This window comes from Arthrobotrys flagrans (genome assembly GCF_004000055.1).
Source record: "Arthrobotrys flagrans strain CBS H-5679 chromosome Unknown unitig_0, whole genome shotgun sequence".
Lineage (NCBI taxonomy): Eukaryota > Fungi > Ascomycota > Orbiliomycetes > Orbiliales > Orbiliaceae > Arthrobotrys > Arthrobotrys flagrans.
Window position 1 is genome coordinate 6,808,838 of NW_027137550.1, and position 15,354 is coordinate 6,824,191.

General features: G+C 49.3%; 5 protein-coding genes across 5 annotated transcripts; 2 read left to right on the forward strand and 3 right to left on the reverse strand.

The window, feature by feature from the left end:
- Nucleotides 1-47: 47 nt before the first annotated feature.
- On the reverse strand, nucleotides 48-466 carry DFL_005013 (uncharacterized protein; the record flags this gene model as incomplete). The annotated part of the gene is made up of 2 exons (XM_067634206.1): nucleotides 48-242; nucleotides 431-466. 2 exons carry the CDS (start codon nucleotides 464-466, stop codon nucleotides 48-50), a joined length of 231 nt encoding a protein of 76 aa, XP_067492296.1.
- A 3,175-nt stretch (nucleotides 467-3,641) lies between these two features.
- DFL_005014 (uncharacterized protein) lies at nucleotides 3,642-8,662 on the reverse strand (the record flags this gene model as incomplete). The annotated part of the gene is made up of 3 exons (XM_067634207.1): nucleotides 3,642-7,232; nucleotides 7,289-8,532; nucleotides 8,614-8,662. 3 exons carry the CDS (start codon nucleotides 8,660-8,662, stop codon nucleotides 3,642-3,644), a joined length of 4,884 nt encoding a protein of 1,627 aa, XP_067492297.1.
- A 484-nt stretch (nucleotides 8,663-9,146) lies between these two features.
- Nucleotides 9,147-9,896, forward strand: DFL_005015 (uncharacterized protein; the record flags this gene model as incomplete). Its single annotated transcript, XM_067634208.1, has 4 exons — nucleotides 9,147-9,314; nucleotides 9,428-9,532; nucleotides 9,601-9,816; nucleotides 9,873-9,896. The coding sequence occupies 4 exons, from the start codon at nucleotides 9,147-9,149 to the stop codon at nucleotides 9,894-9,896; spliced, it is 513 nt and encodes a 170-aa protein (XP_067492298.1).
- A 389-nt stretch (nucleotides 9,897-10,285) lies between these two features.
- DFL_005016 (uncharacterized protein) lies at nucleotides 10,286-10,840 on the reverse strand (the record flags this gene model as incomplete). The annotated part of the gene is made up of 4 exons (XM_067634209.1): nucleotides 10,286-10,325; nucleotides 10,410-10,541; nucleotides 10,625-10,637; nucleotides 10,711-10,840. 4 exons carry the CDS (start codon nucleotides 10,838-10,840, stop codon nucleotides 10,286-10,288), a joined length of 315 nt encoding a protein of 104 aa, XP_067492299.1.
- Nucleotides 10,841-13,033: 2,193 nt separating this feature from the next.
- On the forward strand, nucleotides 13,034-14,173 carry DFL_005017 (uncharacterized protein; the record flags this gene model as incomplete). The annotated part of the gene is made up of 5 exons (XM_067634210.1): nucleotides 13,034-13,094; nucleotides 13,213-13,519; nucleotides 13,617-13,858; nucleotides 13,924-13,994; nucleotides 14,063-14,173. The coding sequence occupies 5 exons, from the start codon at nucleotides 13,034-13,036 to the stop codon at nucleotides 14,171-14,173; spliced, it is 792 nt and encodes a 263-aa protein (XP_067492300.1).
- Between the last annotated feature and the right edge of the window lie 1,181 nt (nucleotides 14,174-15,354).

The window sequence follows — 15,354 nt, forward strand, 5'->3', positions numbered from 1 at the left end:
GTGGGGGGGAGTGGAGGTAAATGCCTCTGTTACGTCCTGTGACACTTTTATTTGCAGAATGGCTGATACGGTTGCTTCGAAGGTTGTGTAAATATAGGGAACCCTTCTGGGATATGGGAGGAAAGTTGGAGACGGAAGTACGTAAGAAGGGAGATGAGGGGGTGGAGGGGTGGAGGAGGAAGAGAAGGAAGAGTAGAATGATAAAAGGTCCTCAAATGGAGGCCGGACGTTGAATCTGGGATCTGGTGTTGTAACCGTTAGTATTGAATATTGTATTAATCACAGAGCGCAGCGATCTGTTCTTCAAGCAATATAATAGTTTTCTTTTCTTTTTAAAAAAAAAAGAAAAAAAAGAAAAGAAAAGAAAAGAAAAGAAAAGAAGAGTCAAGAAGAAAAAGAGCTACCGTCGAGACAGAAATTGAAGACGAACCGGGTTATTGGATAAGGCGACAAAGAGTGGGTTCATGTGCTATCATGAAACGAATGATCCGGTTTGCAGGGCAAGGTCGAGTCACCCCTCCGTTTATCAAGCGAGGAGTTAACGGATAGAGGGAAAGAAATTTATCCCAGAAAAATTACCAAAAAAAGCGCAACCGTGTAGATAACTAAATCGCAACTATCTTCCTCAAGCGAGAAGGGAAGATTCCGTCAAACGCCATGTAGAGATCCAATGCGGATCGGAGTCCTTGGGTCAATACGTGAAAATAGCCTTTTCCCTCAAGTTTCAGAATGACGTCGAGGAGAGGGAGAGAGAGACAGAGAACCGAAGGAGGGAAAGAAGAGGCGGGTCAGCTCCAGCAGCCGCAACAGCGAAGATGCTGACGGGGACTCCGCAATTCAACCTCCCTTCGACTTCCCCAGTTAGTTCCCGTGATCTCCGCCCGGCTGAGGCAGATGTACTCCAAACACGCCTGGTGAACAGGAAAATAATATAAAAGTGCCACTTACTCCAGATGTGAAAGGAAGCACAGCCGATCACACCGCCTTCGAAGGAGGAGAGAGCTCGAGGAAGGGAAAAACGAAGGAAGCCGGGACAAAAAAAAAAAAAAAAAAAAAAAAAAAAAAAAAAGGAAATCGTGAAGAGCTGTTCCCCAACTTCGTCGACTCTTCGATTTTGGCTCCTTCGGGATATTTTAATGCTTGGTCCACGGAAGGATGAGGAGGAGGGAAAACGAAGAGGGAAAACGAAAAGGATTGGTCGGGACAGTTTTAGGCTGGGTGATATGTAATGTAATGTGTGATATGTGTGATGTGCTTTGTGGTTTTTCAAGCAAAGAAGGGTCCGTAGAACGAGACTAGAGCTCTGGGCCCAAAAGCAAGGGGGCCAACTGGGATCCAACTGACGCTAGAAATTGATATCACAAGGCGGAAAAGGAAGGAATTGACAAGTGCTCTGTATGCAGAAATCCAAACGGGTAAAAATAGAGGGTCGGTGTTTTACCTTAAATTTTTTTTGTTTAAAAAAAAAGGGCTCTCTTGAAGTCCAAAAGTAGCTTTCCTTGGGGACCTTTCTCCCTCGGATAATATAAATATCGCCTGAGGTATAAAAAATATCGTCGGTTCGGCTTGGATGCAGTGGAGATATTCCCTGATCGTTAGGTGCGTCGCCCTGTTTTGAGCAGAGGATATGGAAAAGTAAAGCTCTTTCGTGCTATCGGATTGCTGTCATGCAGCTGCAGCTGTGCTGTCTCGACAATATATTCCAAGGACGGTTGTACCGTAGTTTACGTATGCTCGAGGAATTGGCAGATCGGGATATAATACCAAATATAAATGGTGAAAGGCTGACGACGTATACGTACAACAGTAGCTGTTCAGCAGTATAACAGTAAAAAAAAAAAACTATCTAAAAGAGAAAGAAGAGTCTCGGGTTGAAGGGGGAAGAGGAGGACGAGGAGGAGCAGTAGCAGCAGCAGGAGGAGGGATAGGAGGGGGTCTGCTATCAAAAAAGAAGTCCAGGGGTATGAGCTTAGCGGAGCATAGCTGCAACCACACACCTTTCGCCCTAACCTTTACCCTTACTACCGTACATATACTTCGTACCCTTTGTTCGTGAATCGGACTGGGTCTAGCCGGAAAGTTGGTGTGTGCAAGAATAGAGCTTCGAACACACGAAATAAGCTCTTTGAAACCCTTGGTCGTTAGAATTAGATCTGGTGGCGCCCGACCAACAGCTAGTTAACGTACCACACACTTACCCTCCCCAGATAGCTAGCTTGGACTCCGGTTTGGTATCGGATGAAACGATGCCGGGCAGCTTTGGATTTCGTAGGGCACCGTATCGTACCGTGACCCTCTGTTCTATCTCGATCAAAGATGCGACATATTCGGGCTGTTCTTGGATCGAAATCACAACCTGCCAGGATCTCAACGGGATCTTTCATGTACGGACGGGATCAAAACGTTCGATACGGACCTAACCTCATCCACAGATTGGTAATCCACATGGAATACCACCAAAACCACATGCATGAGCAAAGATATGCATCCCCGCGCAGACTTTTTTTTTTCACCCGCCAACCCTACTGTAGATTTCTTCTCAAACGTTGTCGTCCTCCTGGCCCCTCCGCAGAGACATCTCCCAGTTCGGGGTAAAACCGGACCCAATCGATTGACAATTGCCTCCCCTTCGAACATCTATCCGGCGGCAATTGGACAGAGGGAGAAGCCCGTCAATCGGGGTCTCCGGTTGAGCACCGGTACGAGTGCTGTGCCATCCCTTGAGCTCAGACGGTGTGCCAGCTGATGTGGATCGCCATGCAAACCTACCCGGAAAAGATGCCGCTCAAGACCAAGGCAATATTTTCCCCTCCTTCTCTTTCCCAATCCTCGAACATGGTCTCAGCCTCCCGTGTCGATTCCACATTCAAGGAAGCTTGATAGGTACGTACATATTACTTGTCATATCGTTTCGTTCAAAGAGGTAAAAAAAAAAAAAAGAGAGAGAGAGAAGCTACTCGCGGTCTGGCAAGTTCCTTTGCTCTCGAAACACTCCCCCGAGCCTGGATCTCTGAGATTTTGTTTGAGGTGCACTGGAATGTGCAATGTGAAGGGCTGTCACCGAAGCGAGAGCGCAGCCCAGAAGAGCCATCTACGTCATTGTGCTGCACCTGCGACCCAACTCAGACAACTCGACAAACACACCGGTATTGATAAACTCGTCAACCTTTCCGCAAAGGACACGATAGGTGCTGCTGCATTCGATCTCTTCTGTACGCATGGTGAAAATGTCTATGGAGAAGAGCTTTAAAAATCAAACAATTTTGGTTCCTTTTTTTTTGTCTACGCCGAAAATAAAAATAAATATGTGCTAGTAATACACTTGTTTGAAGGTACAAGACAGGAAAAAAAAAAAAAAAAAAAAAAGGGAAAACAGAAAATAGAAAAGGAGTAATCCATAGCTTGTTCCGATTGAACCTGATAAAAACGAAAGCGCCTCCGGAAGCCGCGTGTGATGTGTATGCATGCTATCAGCAGCACTGGCTCATATATGTTTGATCGGTTGAGTGGAGTGAATGTGGAAGGGAAGAAAACGATACCAAGTGAAGAGCTCCGAGAGGACCGTTGTAACGCCGAGAGGTAAATATATGGAAAGGGTATGAACACGAAAGGTCGAAAGGCTTCCAACGAAAAACTGCTCCTTATGGTGGCTTCGCCTTCTTCGCCTTTCTCTTCTTGTTCTTGTCTGGGATGAGGACGGGTGTATCGCGCAATTCCCAGACCCAGAGTCGGACAAGGTAGTCGTCAACCGTGCTAGAGTTGTCTTCTCCTTCATTCTGGATCTCCTCGTTATCCTCGTTTCCGACTGGGGTTGCGGCCGCTGCCGGTGTGCTTGCATGCTCCGAGTTTCGTGGCGTTCCAACATTGTTCGGCATATCATCGGTGGCAGCTCCCGCTCCCGCTCCGGGCTTCTGCCCGTCTTCCCGTCCAAAGTCGTCCCTATCGAGATTTTCAACTGCTTCTTTCGATGCTGCCTTGGCAGCTACAACGTCATCCGCGTCTTCAACTTCCTCCAGTGCCTTGTTCATATTGCCCGTCGTCGATCCGATTGTCTTCCCGCCAATCGACTCCAGTCCGAATTTCTTCGCATCATCACCGAACAAATCCGCGACTGTCAGCCGGTTAAACTTGTCGACCGTGAATTCCCCTTCTTGGATGACGACGTCGTCGAGCATTTGCTTTTGGTTTGATTTGCGCAAAATATTCGACTCGATGGTAAACTCGGAAACGAAGCGGTAAATGTGAACATCACGAGTTTGCCCGATTCTGTGGCATCGGTCCTGGCATTGCTTGTCCATGGCAGGATTCCAGTCGAGATCGTAGAAAATAACCGAGTCGGCTCCCGTCAAATTGAGCCCCAATCCACCGGAACGGGACGATAGGATGAAGACCAGGATACGATTATCGTTATTGAACCTCTCCGTTAGGATCTGACGTTGCTCAACCTTAGTGGCACCGTCCAACCTGAGATACCTATGGCCGTGGATGTTCAAAAACTCCTCGAGAATATCCAAGACCTTTGTCATCTGCGTGAAAATCAACGCCCGATGCCCACCATCCTGTAGATGTCGGAGCAAAGCATCTAACTTCTGGAGCTTGCCGCAATCATACTGTAAAAGACGTTTGTCGGGGAAGGCAATGGAGAGGCGGTTGCGAGCCCTGTGGAAAGGATCTTCCAGTTTCCTAGCCTTGACGAGACGGATGATTTCTTGACCGACAGGTGTTACCGTGATCGAGGGCATGTCGGACGCAACGACAGCCGGTGTGACACAACCGAATTTCTGAATGATCGTATCGAACTCATCCGCACGACGGCCTACGGTAGCCGTGAGATTCCTCAAAACCCCGACCTCACCCGACAGCCAATCCAGGCGCCCTTTACGATTCTCCGGGATCTGGGAGGTGAATCGAGGATGCGCTCCGATATTACAGGCCTGGCGTAGATCGGTTCCATAAACTGGTCTTCTGCGGCATCGTAAGGTATTGAGGTAGGCCGTCTGCTTCACCTTTTCGAATTGGTAGATTTTGTTGCGATTCGAAATGTAATTGTTGAGGGCTTTCGAAGATGAGAAGTCGGGCTGGAGATCAGGTATGATTTCTTGCTCAAGATCGTAAAGACGATCCTTGATCACCTTCTGCGCAATGAGTTTGCTAGCGGTGTCTGTAAAAATGCGCGATTTCGATTCGGCATTAACGAGGTTGAGGTTAAGGGTGTCAAGGCTAACTGTATCAAAAGTACCATCGCGGAGGAACTTGCGACGCACAAAGAGTTCGTTGATTTCAAAATCGGCAACGACCGAGCGACCCATTGCAAACGATGTGATGATGGGGCGAGTCTCAAACAGATCAGGGTGATTGCACACCTTCCGTAGCTGCATCAAACAATTAATAATCGAGAGATAGTTGCCATTCGTGAGCGTCTCCCGGGTTTGCGCCCGAGACATGAAATCGTCGTACAAGAACCTTTGGCGTTTGGAGAGCCGACACCAGACAATATGCTCATGCTTCTCAGGCATTTGCTTCTCGACATCTTTCTTCAGACGCCTCAAAAGGAACGGTCGTAAGATCGTGTGCAGCTTCCTGATACTGTCCTTTGATTCCTCATCCATACCTTCCCGTCCTCCTTCGATGAGTTGATCGACGGGGCGAGAAAACCACTGTTGGAACTCTCTGAGATCTGTGAACCCGGCAGGCATGGCGGCAGACATGTTGTTACCGGAGGGCATGAGGAAGTATAAAAGAGACCACAATTCAATCAGGTTGTTCTGAAGCGGGGTACCAGTTAATAGGAGGCGGGCTTGTGCTTTGAAGTTCAGAAGGGTCTGCCATCTTTGAGATCGGAAGTTTTTGATATTATGCGCTTCGTCGAGGATGAGATAGTGCCATGGTCTTCGCTTGAACGTTTGGACGTCCTGAACAACGAGTTGATAGGAAGTAATGCATACGTCCCAGGCATTCAGGTTCATCCACCCTTTACGTTTTTCCTGTCGTTCCTCACGACTGCCGTAATAGGTCATGATCTTAAACCCCGGTGCCCATTTCTTGAACTCCATTTCCCAGTTGAGAATAACACTGGTCGGTACGACCACAAGATGCGGTCCCCACACCCCGCGATCGGTAGCTAAATGGGATAGAAGAGCAATCGTTTGAATTGTTTTACCGAGGCCCATCTCATCAGCCAGGATCCCATTTGTGCCATTATTGTAAAGGTTGACGAGCCAGTCCAAGCCGAAGTGTTGATACTCGCGCAAGGTACCCCTGAGTAGACTCGAAATTGGGGTCTTGGGTTCTTTGTGATCCCCGACGTTGCCAACAGATGCTGGAGTAGTGACGCTGCTAACTTCGGATACGCCGGTTTTGGCGACACTAGAATCATCACTGGAATGGAGGTGGTGTTTGCTTGTCGAATGTTCGGCTTCGGCCAGATGGGCGCCGTTGATGGTATCAGAAAGGCCGTCCATGTCCTCATCTCCTTCCGCATTAACCGGCACCATGTCGACTTCTTCGAGGTCTTCATCTTCATCATTCACACTATCGAGCCCTTGAGAGCGTTTCGGAGCCATGACACCCCCGTGTCGCATCCTATCAACTTCATCCTTTGAAAAGAAACCAAAGAGACCGTCATCAGCATCATCGTCTTCCTCATCGTCATCATCTTCCCCATCATAGTCTTCTTCGTCTTGGCCGCTCCCCCCTTCCTCGCTATCGGACATTTCCTCCTCCTCCTCGCTATCCATCGGAACATCCTCGTCGCTTTCATCCATCTCTTGGTTCTCCAGCCAATGTATATTATCGTCTTCGAGACCATCGCCCGCCCCCATGTCGTCCACGGACATCGATGCATCCGTATCCTCCTCCCCGGAAATGTTTTCGCTTTCGATTTCAGCCAAACCGGCATATTTTCGTCGCAACTCTTCCGGGCTGAGCTTGTCGTCACCATCATCGTCTCCACCACCCCCTCCGTCCGATGATTCCGAATCAGACATATTGGAAGCGTCCTCTGATACCTCACTCTCATTTTCACTTGCAACTTCGTCACTAGGCCCCAAGTCCTCCGTCTCATCGACATTCGGTTCGCCATCGACCCCATCAAGCTCTTCAGGAATGCCGTCACGGGTTTTGATACGTGCATCTAAGAGCTTGCTGGAGTGCTGAAGCATCTTTTTCAGAGTCTCTCGGCCGGCAAGGCGGGTTGCTTCGAGATATTGTTCCCTTCTGATATCCTGGGCAGCCTACGGACGCAGAGTTAGCACTATTAAGACCAATAGCACGTTAACGCACCACATACCTTCTCCGTGATCTTCAACTTGATTTTGAAACTAGCCACAACTTCCTTGTATCTCTTAATGCTAAGATCCCTCTGCTCACGTTCAACTTCTTCACGGGTTTTTGGGCGTCGTTTTCGTGCAGCTTCAGCAGCATCCTTGGCGATAGCTTTGGCATCCTTGATGTGTTGCATGCGCTCCCTCTTTAAGAGCTTACTGAAGCGGAGGGCATGATTAACAAAGTGGTCTTGATGCCCCCATTGCGGTTTCAAACGCTCCGGCAATGGTACAACCTGGGGCAAAGCAAATTGTAAATTCTCCGGACGCAGCGAGCCGTTTTCATAGACTTCTTCGAGCTTGGCACGTTTGGCAGCCTCGGCGATGGCTCCGTCCTGCATCTGTTTGAGGTAGTCCGGGTCGTTGTCTTCGGCATCAAGATACTCCCTGAGGGACGGGAACTTGCGAGGATGGGGCATGTTGAGAATGTTGCAGAAGAGAGGTGGTTTAACCTTACGGCTAAACTTGAGTCGCCACGATATCCTCTTAGAATCATCGAAAGCCTCCTCGGAAAAGTCTTGGGGTTCATCCTCCATTTCAACTTCCTCACCTTCATCTCCAACATGCTCCTCGGCCATCGCGAGTCTCCCACTTCGTCTCCTAGGGGCCGTCGAAAGATGAATGGCATTTCGGATCTTTTTCGGACTCGATGAGTTCTGAGGGGATCGCTTTGGAGGGGCTCGAACTTGGATAGTTTGTCGGATTTGGTTGGATTTTGTGACTGCCGGGCTGCGAGACGAGGATGCGGCGGTAGCGGATTTAGCGCCACCCCGAATCTGAGATTTCGGAGCGGTGGCGGTGGGCGTCTGCTGTTGCTTCGACCTAGGTGACGTCCGGGTCCCAGGTCTGTATTCTTTAGTTTTAGTGCGGCTGCTCGTAGTGGAAGGATCTGGTGAAATTTGTGCTGCAGCGGACCTTGTAAGTCGACCCCCCTTTGCCGGAGTGACAGGAGCAGGCGGTGGCGGCATGGTTCTCATCGATCTCTTCCTGCCCGTGTCGTCGATGAAACTGGAGGGTGTTTGGGCGGCAGCCGACTTCCATGGTGGCGAAGGAGGTCCGCTCAACTTTCGTTTCTTGGAGGGGTTCAGAAGCTGGAGGACTTCGTTGCTCAAGGTAGAATCCGAATTAAGATTTTGGGCGGTCTCGGTATCGACCTGCAGGGGCTTGGTGGTCCTCGAGCTGCTGCGGGTGGCGGGCAGGTGGCCGTTTCCTGGAAAGACTATTGCTCAGCATGGCACCAATTGATCACGGAGGATTCAACAAGTCGCTCCGGGCCGTTTGGAAGACGTACGGTCATTTTGAGGGGTTTCGGGATCGGGATTGGAGTCGTCAGGCGTCATAACAGCAGACTGGTTGCTGGGGTGGCCTCTGCGGTTTACCCGTCCCAGACCACCCAAATTATCCGAGAACCTTCTGAGAGTCGGTCGGGTTGAAGCTGAGATCCCAAGATTCCAAGCTAGCTTATTCGCGTCCGCTGGAACCGCGTAGTTGGTGAGATATCGGCCGGTGAAGGTAGGAGGCGGTGTGATTCGGGTCCAACGGTTGAGGTTAGAGTTTAGTGTTTTGGGGGGGTTTTGCCGAGAAGGAATAAAACGATATAAAATTTACTTACGGAGTGGTCTCGCAAACAACACAGCGCTTCTCGGCGGCGGCGGAGGAGGAAGCCCAGTCTTGGCCTGCTTCTGACCTCACCCCAACACCATCCGTATCAGAAACATCGACATCATCCCAGGGAAGTCGGTACCCAGGTACGCAAGTACATCTAGAATCCCCTCGCATCTGTTTTAATTGGCATGCTAACGTTGCCAGTGTCACCCGTTCACCATGCTTCCCGTCAGATCCATTGCCGCCGGTGCTTCGCGACTGCGGCTCGCCCGACCGATCCTCTCCCAGATTCCCCGCCAGAGATGCTATGCCTCTGCCGCCACACCACAGCCAGAGCCTGTTCCGAGACTTCTAACAGGCGATCCCGAAATCGATGATCCGGGAATGGTACCAATTCTCCTCGTCCTCATCCTCCCGACCATCCTACCCGACACGACCTCCCCCGAAATATTATATACGTCTACAGGACCGTACTAATTGGGCACCGATGCATTCAACAGAACGGCGGTTACTCTCTCACCCAACCACCTCCGCTGAAACGTCAGTTCAGAGATCCATACGAGAAGTGGTGGGATCCACAGGAGAGGAGGAACTTTGGCGAACCGGTACGATCTGCGTGCTCTCGAAATAGCAAGATGGATCGATACGGAGGCTCATGCTATATCCAAAATAGGTCCACGAAGACGAAGACACTCTCGGTATCTTCACACTCTACGAGTACACCGTCGCCACACCGAAGCAGGCTGCCATCTCGTTCTCCAGCTTCGTGCTAGCAGCCTTTGGGCTCTGCGGTGCAATCTATTCGTTCTACCCAGACAAGCCAGCGGTTCCGAGAGAATTCCCACATAACGGGCTGGAGAAAGCCTTGGGAGGGAAGGGTGCTCTTCTGGTATGTCCTTTCCTGCGTCCTTATCCTACTCTTATGCTAACATATCGGGGTACCAGGCGAAGCCGGAAGGTAGCTATTAAGTCGATGTATACCAGCAATGATTTAGTTACATTTTGTTTCCCGGCTAGGCGACGCGCAGTATCCTTGGAGACACAAAGAATACAACGAACCCACGGTGTCTAAACTTTAGGAATGGTGTCAATTTAGATGTAAATATAAGTAAAGAAAAAATATATTTGTAGATTCAACCGATCAAAGTAGAGTATCCTATAAGCGGAGATTATCCGTCCCTCTTTCTTTCTTTCATTCTGGTGAAATAGCTCTTAAATATGCACAATTCGACAGTTCCGATTTTCGTTTTAATACATAAAAGAATGCCCAGTCACGCTAGCAAAAACGTCCCCGCCTGCACCCTTCTCGAGGATTGAAATGCAACGAATCCACAAGTTTAGGGCTTCGGGAGAGGAGCCTAGTTGTGCTCGCCACCAGCGTGCTTCTCCAGTTCCTTGCTAAATTTTCAGAATGATAAAATCAGCTACTCATCTCGGTGCCTGACATGTGATAGCCCGGGGAGGTTTGGGTGGGGAACTCACATATCTTCCTCGAGGTCGTCCAAGTGCTTCCTCTGGGCGGCCAATTTTTCTCTGAGCTTGGAGAGGCGTTCCTTTTCGCGTTGCTTGATGTAGAAATCCTCCTGGGCCTTCTCACGGCGTGTGAAGGAGTCTCTGTGATCACTTGTTAGGAATCGGAGAATCGATATAGATCTTTCTTCCGGAAGAAAGAAAGAAAGAGAGAGAAAAATGCTTACCCAGCTTGCTCGCCTATCAATCGGAGGGAGTATAGTTAGCGACCGACCGTAAGAGGTTGAATGGTAATCCGGGCGAAGGTACCTACCTCCGTACCTGATACCGCCGGTATCTCCCTCGCTGTAGGGTCGGTTCATTATTAGAGAAGCCGAGGGACGGGGAGCGGTAACTCGTGGAAGTCTGACGACAGTCCTGGTGAGAGCAGTTCGTAGAGTCATTTTGGATGGTTGTTTGCAGTGGGGTCTGGATCGATTGAAAGGTGATTGGAGAGATATCCGGGGTTTTATATACAATATGTGTGTGTGTGTGTGTGTGTGGTGGTTTGGTCGTACCGGACGTCCGAAGAGAAAGCTGGAAGACGTCAGACGCCACACAGGGTGGGGCAACACAAAACCGTCCGTATGGTGGGATGATAACGCCACTTTCGTTTCTGGGCTGGGAGCTTTTCACGCAGTCACATCCGCTCACCGTCGGTGTCCGGCCTTGCAGCATTGACTTCCAGGCGGGCTCACGTGGCCGGCCGGGGAACCGCCCACGGAGAATACTTGGATTTGCCTGGCAGGAAAAAAAACAATCAGGATATCGTCATTCGGAGAGGCATCTTCGTTCCTAGTCCTGGTGATGAGGACATCCTACGGTGGGACCAATCAGAGGCTGGAGAGTACGTACGATGACGAACGCTGGTATCCTCCTTGCCAAGTTACATATTCATACGTCTAGATCCATCTGAAGGACTGGTGGAGAAACCAGAGAGGATCTGTCCTGGACTATATACTTCTTGAGTGCTCAAATGTATAAACGCAGGCACGCACAGATATACGGGGCTATAGCTTATCAGGATCCGTCTCCAGGGTCATGTTACTTCCTAAGTCGGATATCTACTCGGGTAGGCAGTAATTAGAACATCTGATATTGGGCGTCTTCGAGAGCAGGCTGATGGATTCGTGCATGCACGGTCAGCCAGTCGTCGTCCTGCTTCTCTGCATGGCAGCGGTTAGGAATATTATCTCGAAACGGACGTCGGTTACACGGCAGATATACCCATCGACTGCGAAAATAATAGCACCCAAGTACCCAAGTATCCAAGTAGTCCCCGTAAGGGCATAAGTATACTTTTATAATCTTTGTGGTTTGTGTAATGATGATAGTGTAGTTAAAAACATATCAAATCCCCCACTTTGTGCCGCCCCGCCTGGCCCTGCCCTGAGTGTTGTTAGCTTGCTCTCTCTCCTCTCTCTCTCTCTCTCTCTCTCTCTCTCTCTCTCTCTCTCGTGTCATGCCAGCCAGCCGCCAGCATACTTGTTAACCCCTTCCTTCACTATCACTTCACCTCACTAAAAAAAAGTAAGTACCTTAGGTAAACGATCTAAACTAAACCTCTTACCTCCTGCTCCTCCTTTCTCCCTCTCCTTCTCTAATTTCTCTTACAAAATCCTGTCTCCCTCTGATATCTAATAGCTTCCTCAGGTAACTACCTAAACCCGTACTCTATCTATCCCCTACTCCCTTTTTTTCTTTCTCCCTCTTCTCTTTCTCCTTCACATTTCCCCAGTTTCCTGGCGCTGCTCCGCTTTTCTGCTGTGCAAATCGCCTTTTCTTGGTAGCGTCCAGCAGAGCAAAGCCAAAATCCCAATCCAAATCCCCTTCTTGAACTTTCACCTCTTCTCCCTCCCTCCCAAAATCGCCATCGCTAACCGCATTCATTCTCCTTCAAACATCATCCAGGAAACCAACCCGACCATCTCAACTACCTTTCGTCTCGACGAACAAGCTTCCATCAAATCCATTTAAAGGTGAGAGTCCAACTGCCTGGTTACATCATTTTACACGAGCGAGCAACTCAAGCGAGGGTCGTCGAGTTTTTCCCTGCTCCGCTGCTACCCCTCCTTTCTGCTCGTCTCCTCGCTCTTTCATCCAAAAAAAAAAAAAAAAACAATCAGAAACAACGTCAGATACGAGTAAATATCGGCTTCTCTCGTCAAAATCAGGTATTTCACGGCTGAATATCGAGTTGTTTGTCCCTTCAGAGGATTTGTTGGTGCTGTCTACCAAGGCTCGCGACACGGGGTAGCTCAAAGCTTCTATCGATACCGATGCTCGTTTAGCCATTCTGCCATCGTTTCAACTTCCTGGCAACCGTTGTTTCTATGCTCCGGTGATGCCTTTTGCCAATTTGGGGTCTTGGGAAGCTCCAAGGCCGCGAAACGCCCACTTATCATCCGATGGGGCCCCCTACGGCTCCCCCGGGGCAGCTGGTTGGAGACGGCCGGACTCTTGCGTGCTTGATTCACCATATCAACACATACGCCCGAGGCGATATATTTTACACTTTCGAGAGCATGGCTAATATAGACCTTATCATTCGTACAGAAGCCGCCTTTTCATAAACTTTCCATAACAAATAATCAAAAATGGGTCACGAAGATGCTGTCTATTTGGCCAAGCTTGCCGAACAAGCTGAGCGCTATGAAGGTATATTTCATTCCCTCCCAATTTGCTTTCAACCCAACCCGTGCTCCTGATGGAAACAGGGCACGAAAATGGCGGGTTGTACAAAATCTCGGGTTCAGCCGCTGACCCTATCGTCTAGAGATGGTTGAGAACATGAAGACGGTCGCCTCCTCCAATACCGAGTTGACTGTCGAAGAGCGAAATCTTCTCTCCGTCGCCTACAAGAACGTCATTGGCGCCCGCCGAGCCTCGTGGAGAATCGTCACCTCCATCGAACAAAAGGAGGACTCGAAGGGCAATGAGGCCCAAGTCAAGCTCATCAAGGAGTACCGTGTCAAGATCGAGGCCGAGCTCGCCAAGATCTGTGAGGACATCTTGGAGGTTCTCGATAAGCACCTTATTCCCAGTGCCCAGAGCGGTGAGAGCAAGGTCTTCTACCACAAGATGTATGTTCTCCTTGAAAAAAAAAAAAAAAAAAGAACGGAAGAACGGAAGCTTGGCAGTTCGTATGAATCGATTTCTCTAACCACACCGGCTTAACAGGAAGGGTGACTACCACCGTTACCTCGCCGAGTTTGCCCTCGGTGACAAGCGCAAGGAGTCTGCCGATAAGTCTCTCGAGGCTTACAAGAATGCTACTGAGGTTGCCCAGAGCGATTTGGCTCCGACCCACCCGATCCGACTCGGTCTTGCCCTGAACTTCTCTGTCTTCTATTACGAGATCCTGAACTCCCCGGATCAAGCTTGCCATCTTGCGAAGCAGGCCTTTGATGATGCTATTGCGGGTACGTATTCCATCCTTCACCGTTCGGTATTTTTAACAGCCGCTGACCCGAGATATCGACGATAGAACTTGACACCCTTAGCGAGGAGAGCTACAAGGATTCCACATTGATCATGCAGCTTCTCCGTGACAATTTGGTAAGGCATCCCTCCTTTAAGAAATCGGAGCGTATCGTTATCAGAACCTGACCCGTCATCCGAAACAGACCCTCTGGACCTCCTCCGAAGCAGAAGCCGACCAGGCCCCGGCCGAAGGAAAGGAGACAACGATGGCCGATGCCCCACCGGCTGAGACGGAGACCGCTGGCAAGGATTAGAAGCACAATATAATACTTTTTTTGTTTGGTTATAGAAAGACACCTCGATAGCGTAAGGTTCATCGATCTGGCTTGTTCACGTTGGTTTACCGAGCAATGAAAAACGGCGAAAGACCGAAAAATAAAGATTTCTACTAGTCTTCAAACGGGAACCAAAAGTTGACAAGCAAGAACTTGAGAACTATGGAAGTGCTTTTATCGTATATTCTTCCTGTCGAACAGATTCTTTTTTCCTTTTGTCTCCACTCGATTTTTATAGCTCCCCTAGCCCCTGGAATTGATACTTGTTTCCTCAAGTTTTTATCTTTCTTCTCTTATATAGTAGTGGCTCTGCTTTACTCCACGACCTCCATCCAAACCTTCCCGCCCCTTTTTTTTTTTTATCACTTTACGCAATGCGGCTTATAAAGTGAGAATCAATCTTCGGCCTAAAGAAGTTACACAGATATCCCGAAAGAAAAAAAAAAAAAAAAAAAAAATTTCAAAGGGAAAAAGCATTAGGTTCGCCACCCCTATGTTAGACAAGTAGAACTTCTCCACGGTTTCTCCGTAGGATCTGTTCATCAGCCGTAGTCCGGTGAGTGTGTCAACGCGGTTGACGTTTAATCCGATGTTTACGAAGTAGCCGCGGTAGGCCTCTAGCTTCGAGAGGCCGTAGGACATATATATAGGCGACGAACAACCGGCCGGGTGCGGGGTTTCGTCACTCGGATCCCTATATTTATATTAACGGTCCACCTCCGTTCTGAAGAGATACCCAAGGATACAATGCGAAGTTGATTGGCACGACGGCCATATAAACCTGGTTATAAGAATCGCTCAAGCGAGTCGGCCTTGGGCATGCGATAACGCCGTTTATATTTGTCTCCTCTTAGCATGAGTATCCAGCCAGGTATTCCTGATTTAGACTCGGTGAGGTTTCGGGCTGCCCCGGCCCCGGTTCGCCCAGGAGCTCGTAGATAAGCTTGCTTCTACGCCTAAAATATTGAGCCGAAAGACCCCGCCTTCTTCGATATTCCTATGCACAGCACCTGGCCTGGTAGTGGCTCGACAAACGTCGACGGTTACCCCACCTGCAACCTAAACTGCCAGCGAATAGATCCATATCAAACCTCACAAGGAAGTCGGACGACTTGTGTAGTCGGGTAAGAAGCAGGAATTCGACCATCTCATAGATCTAT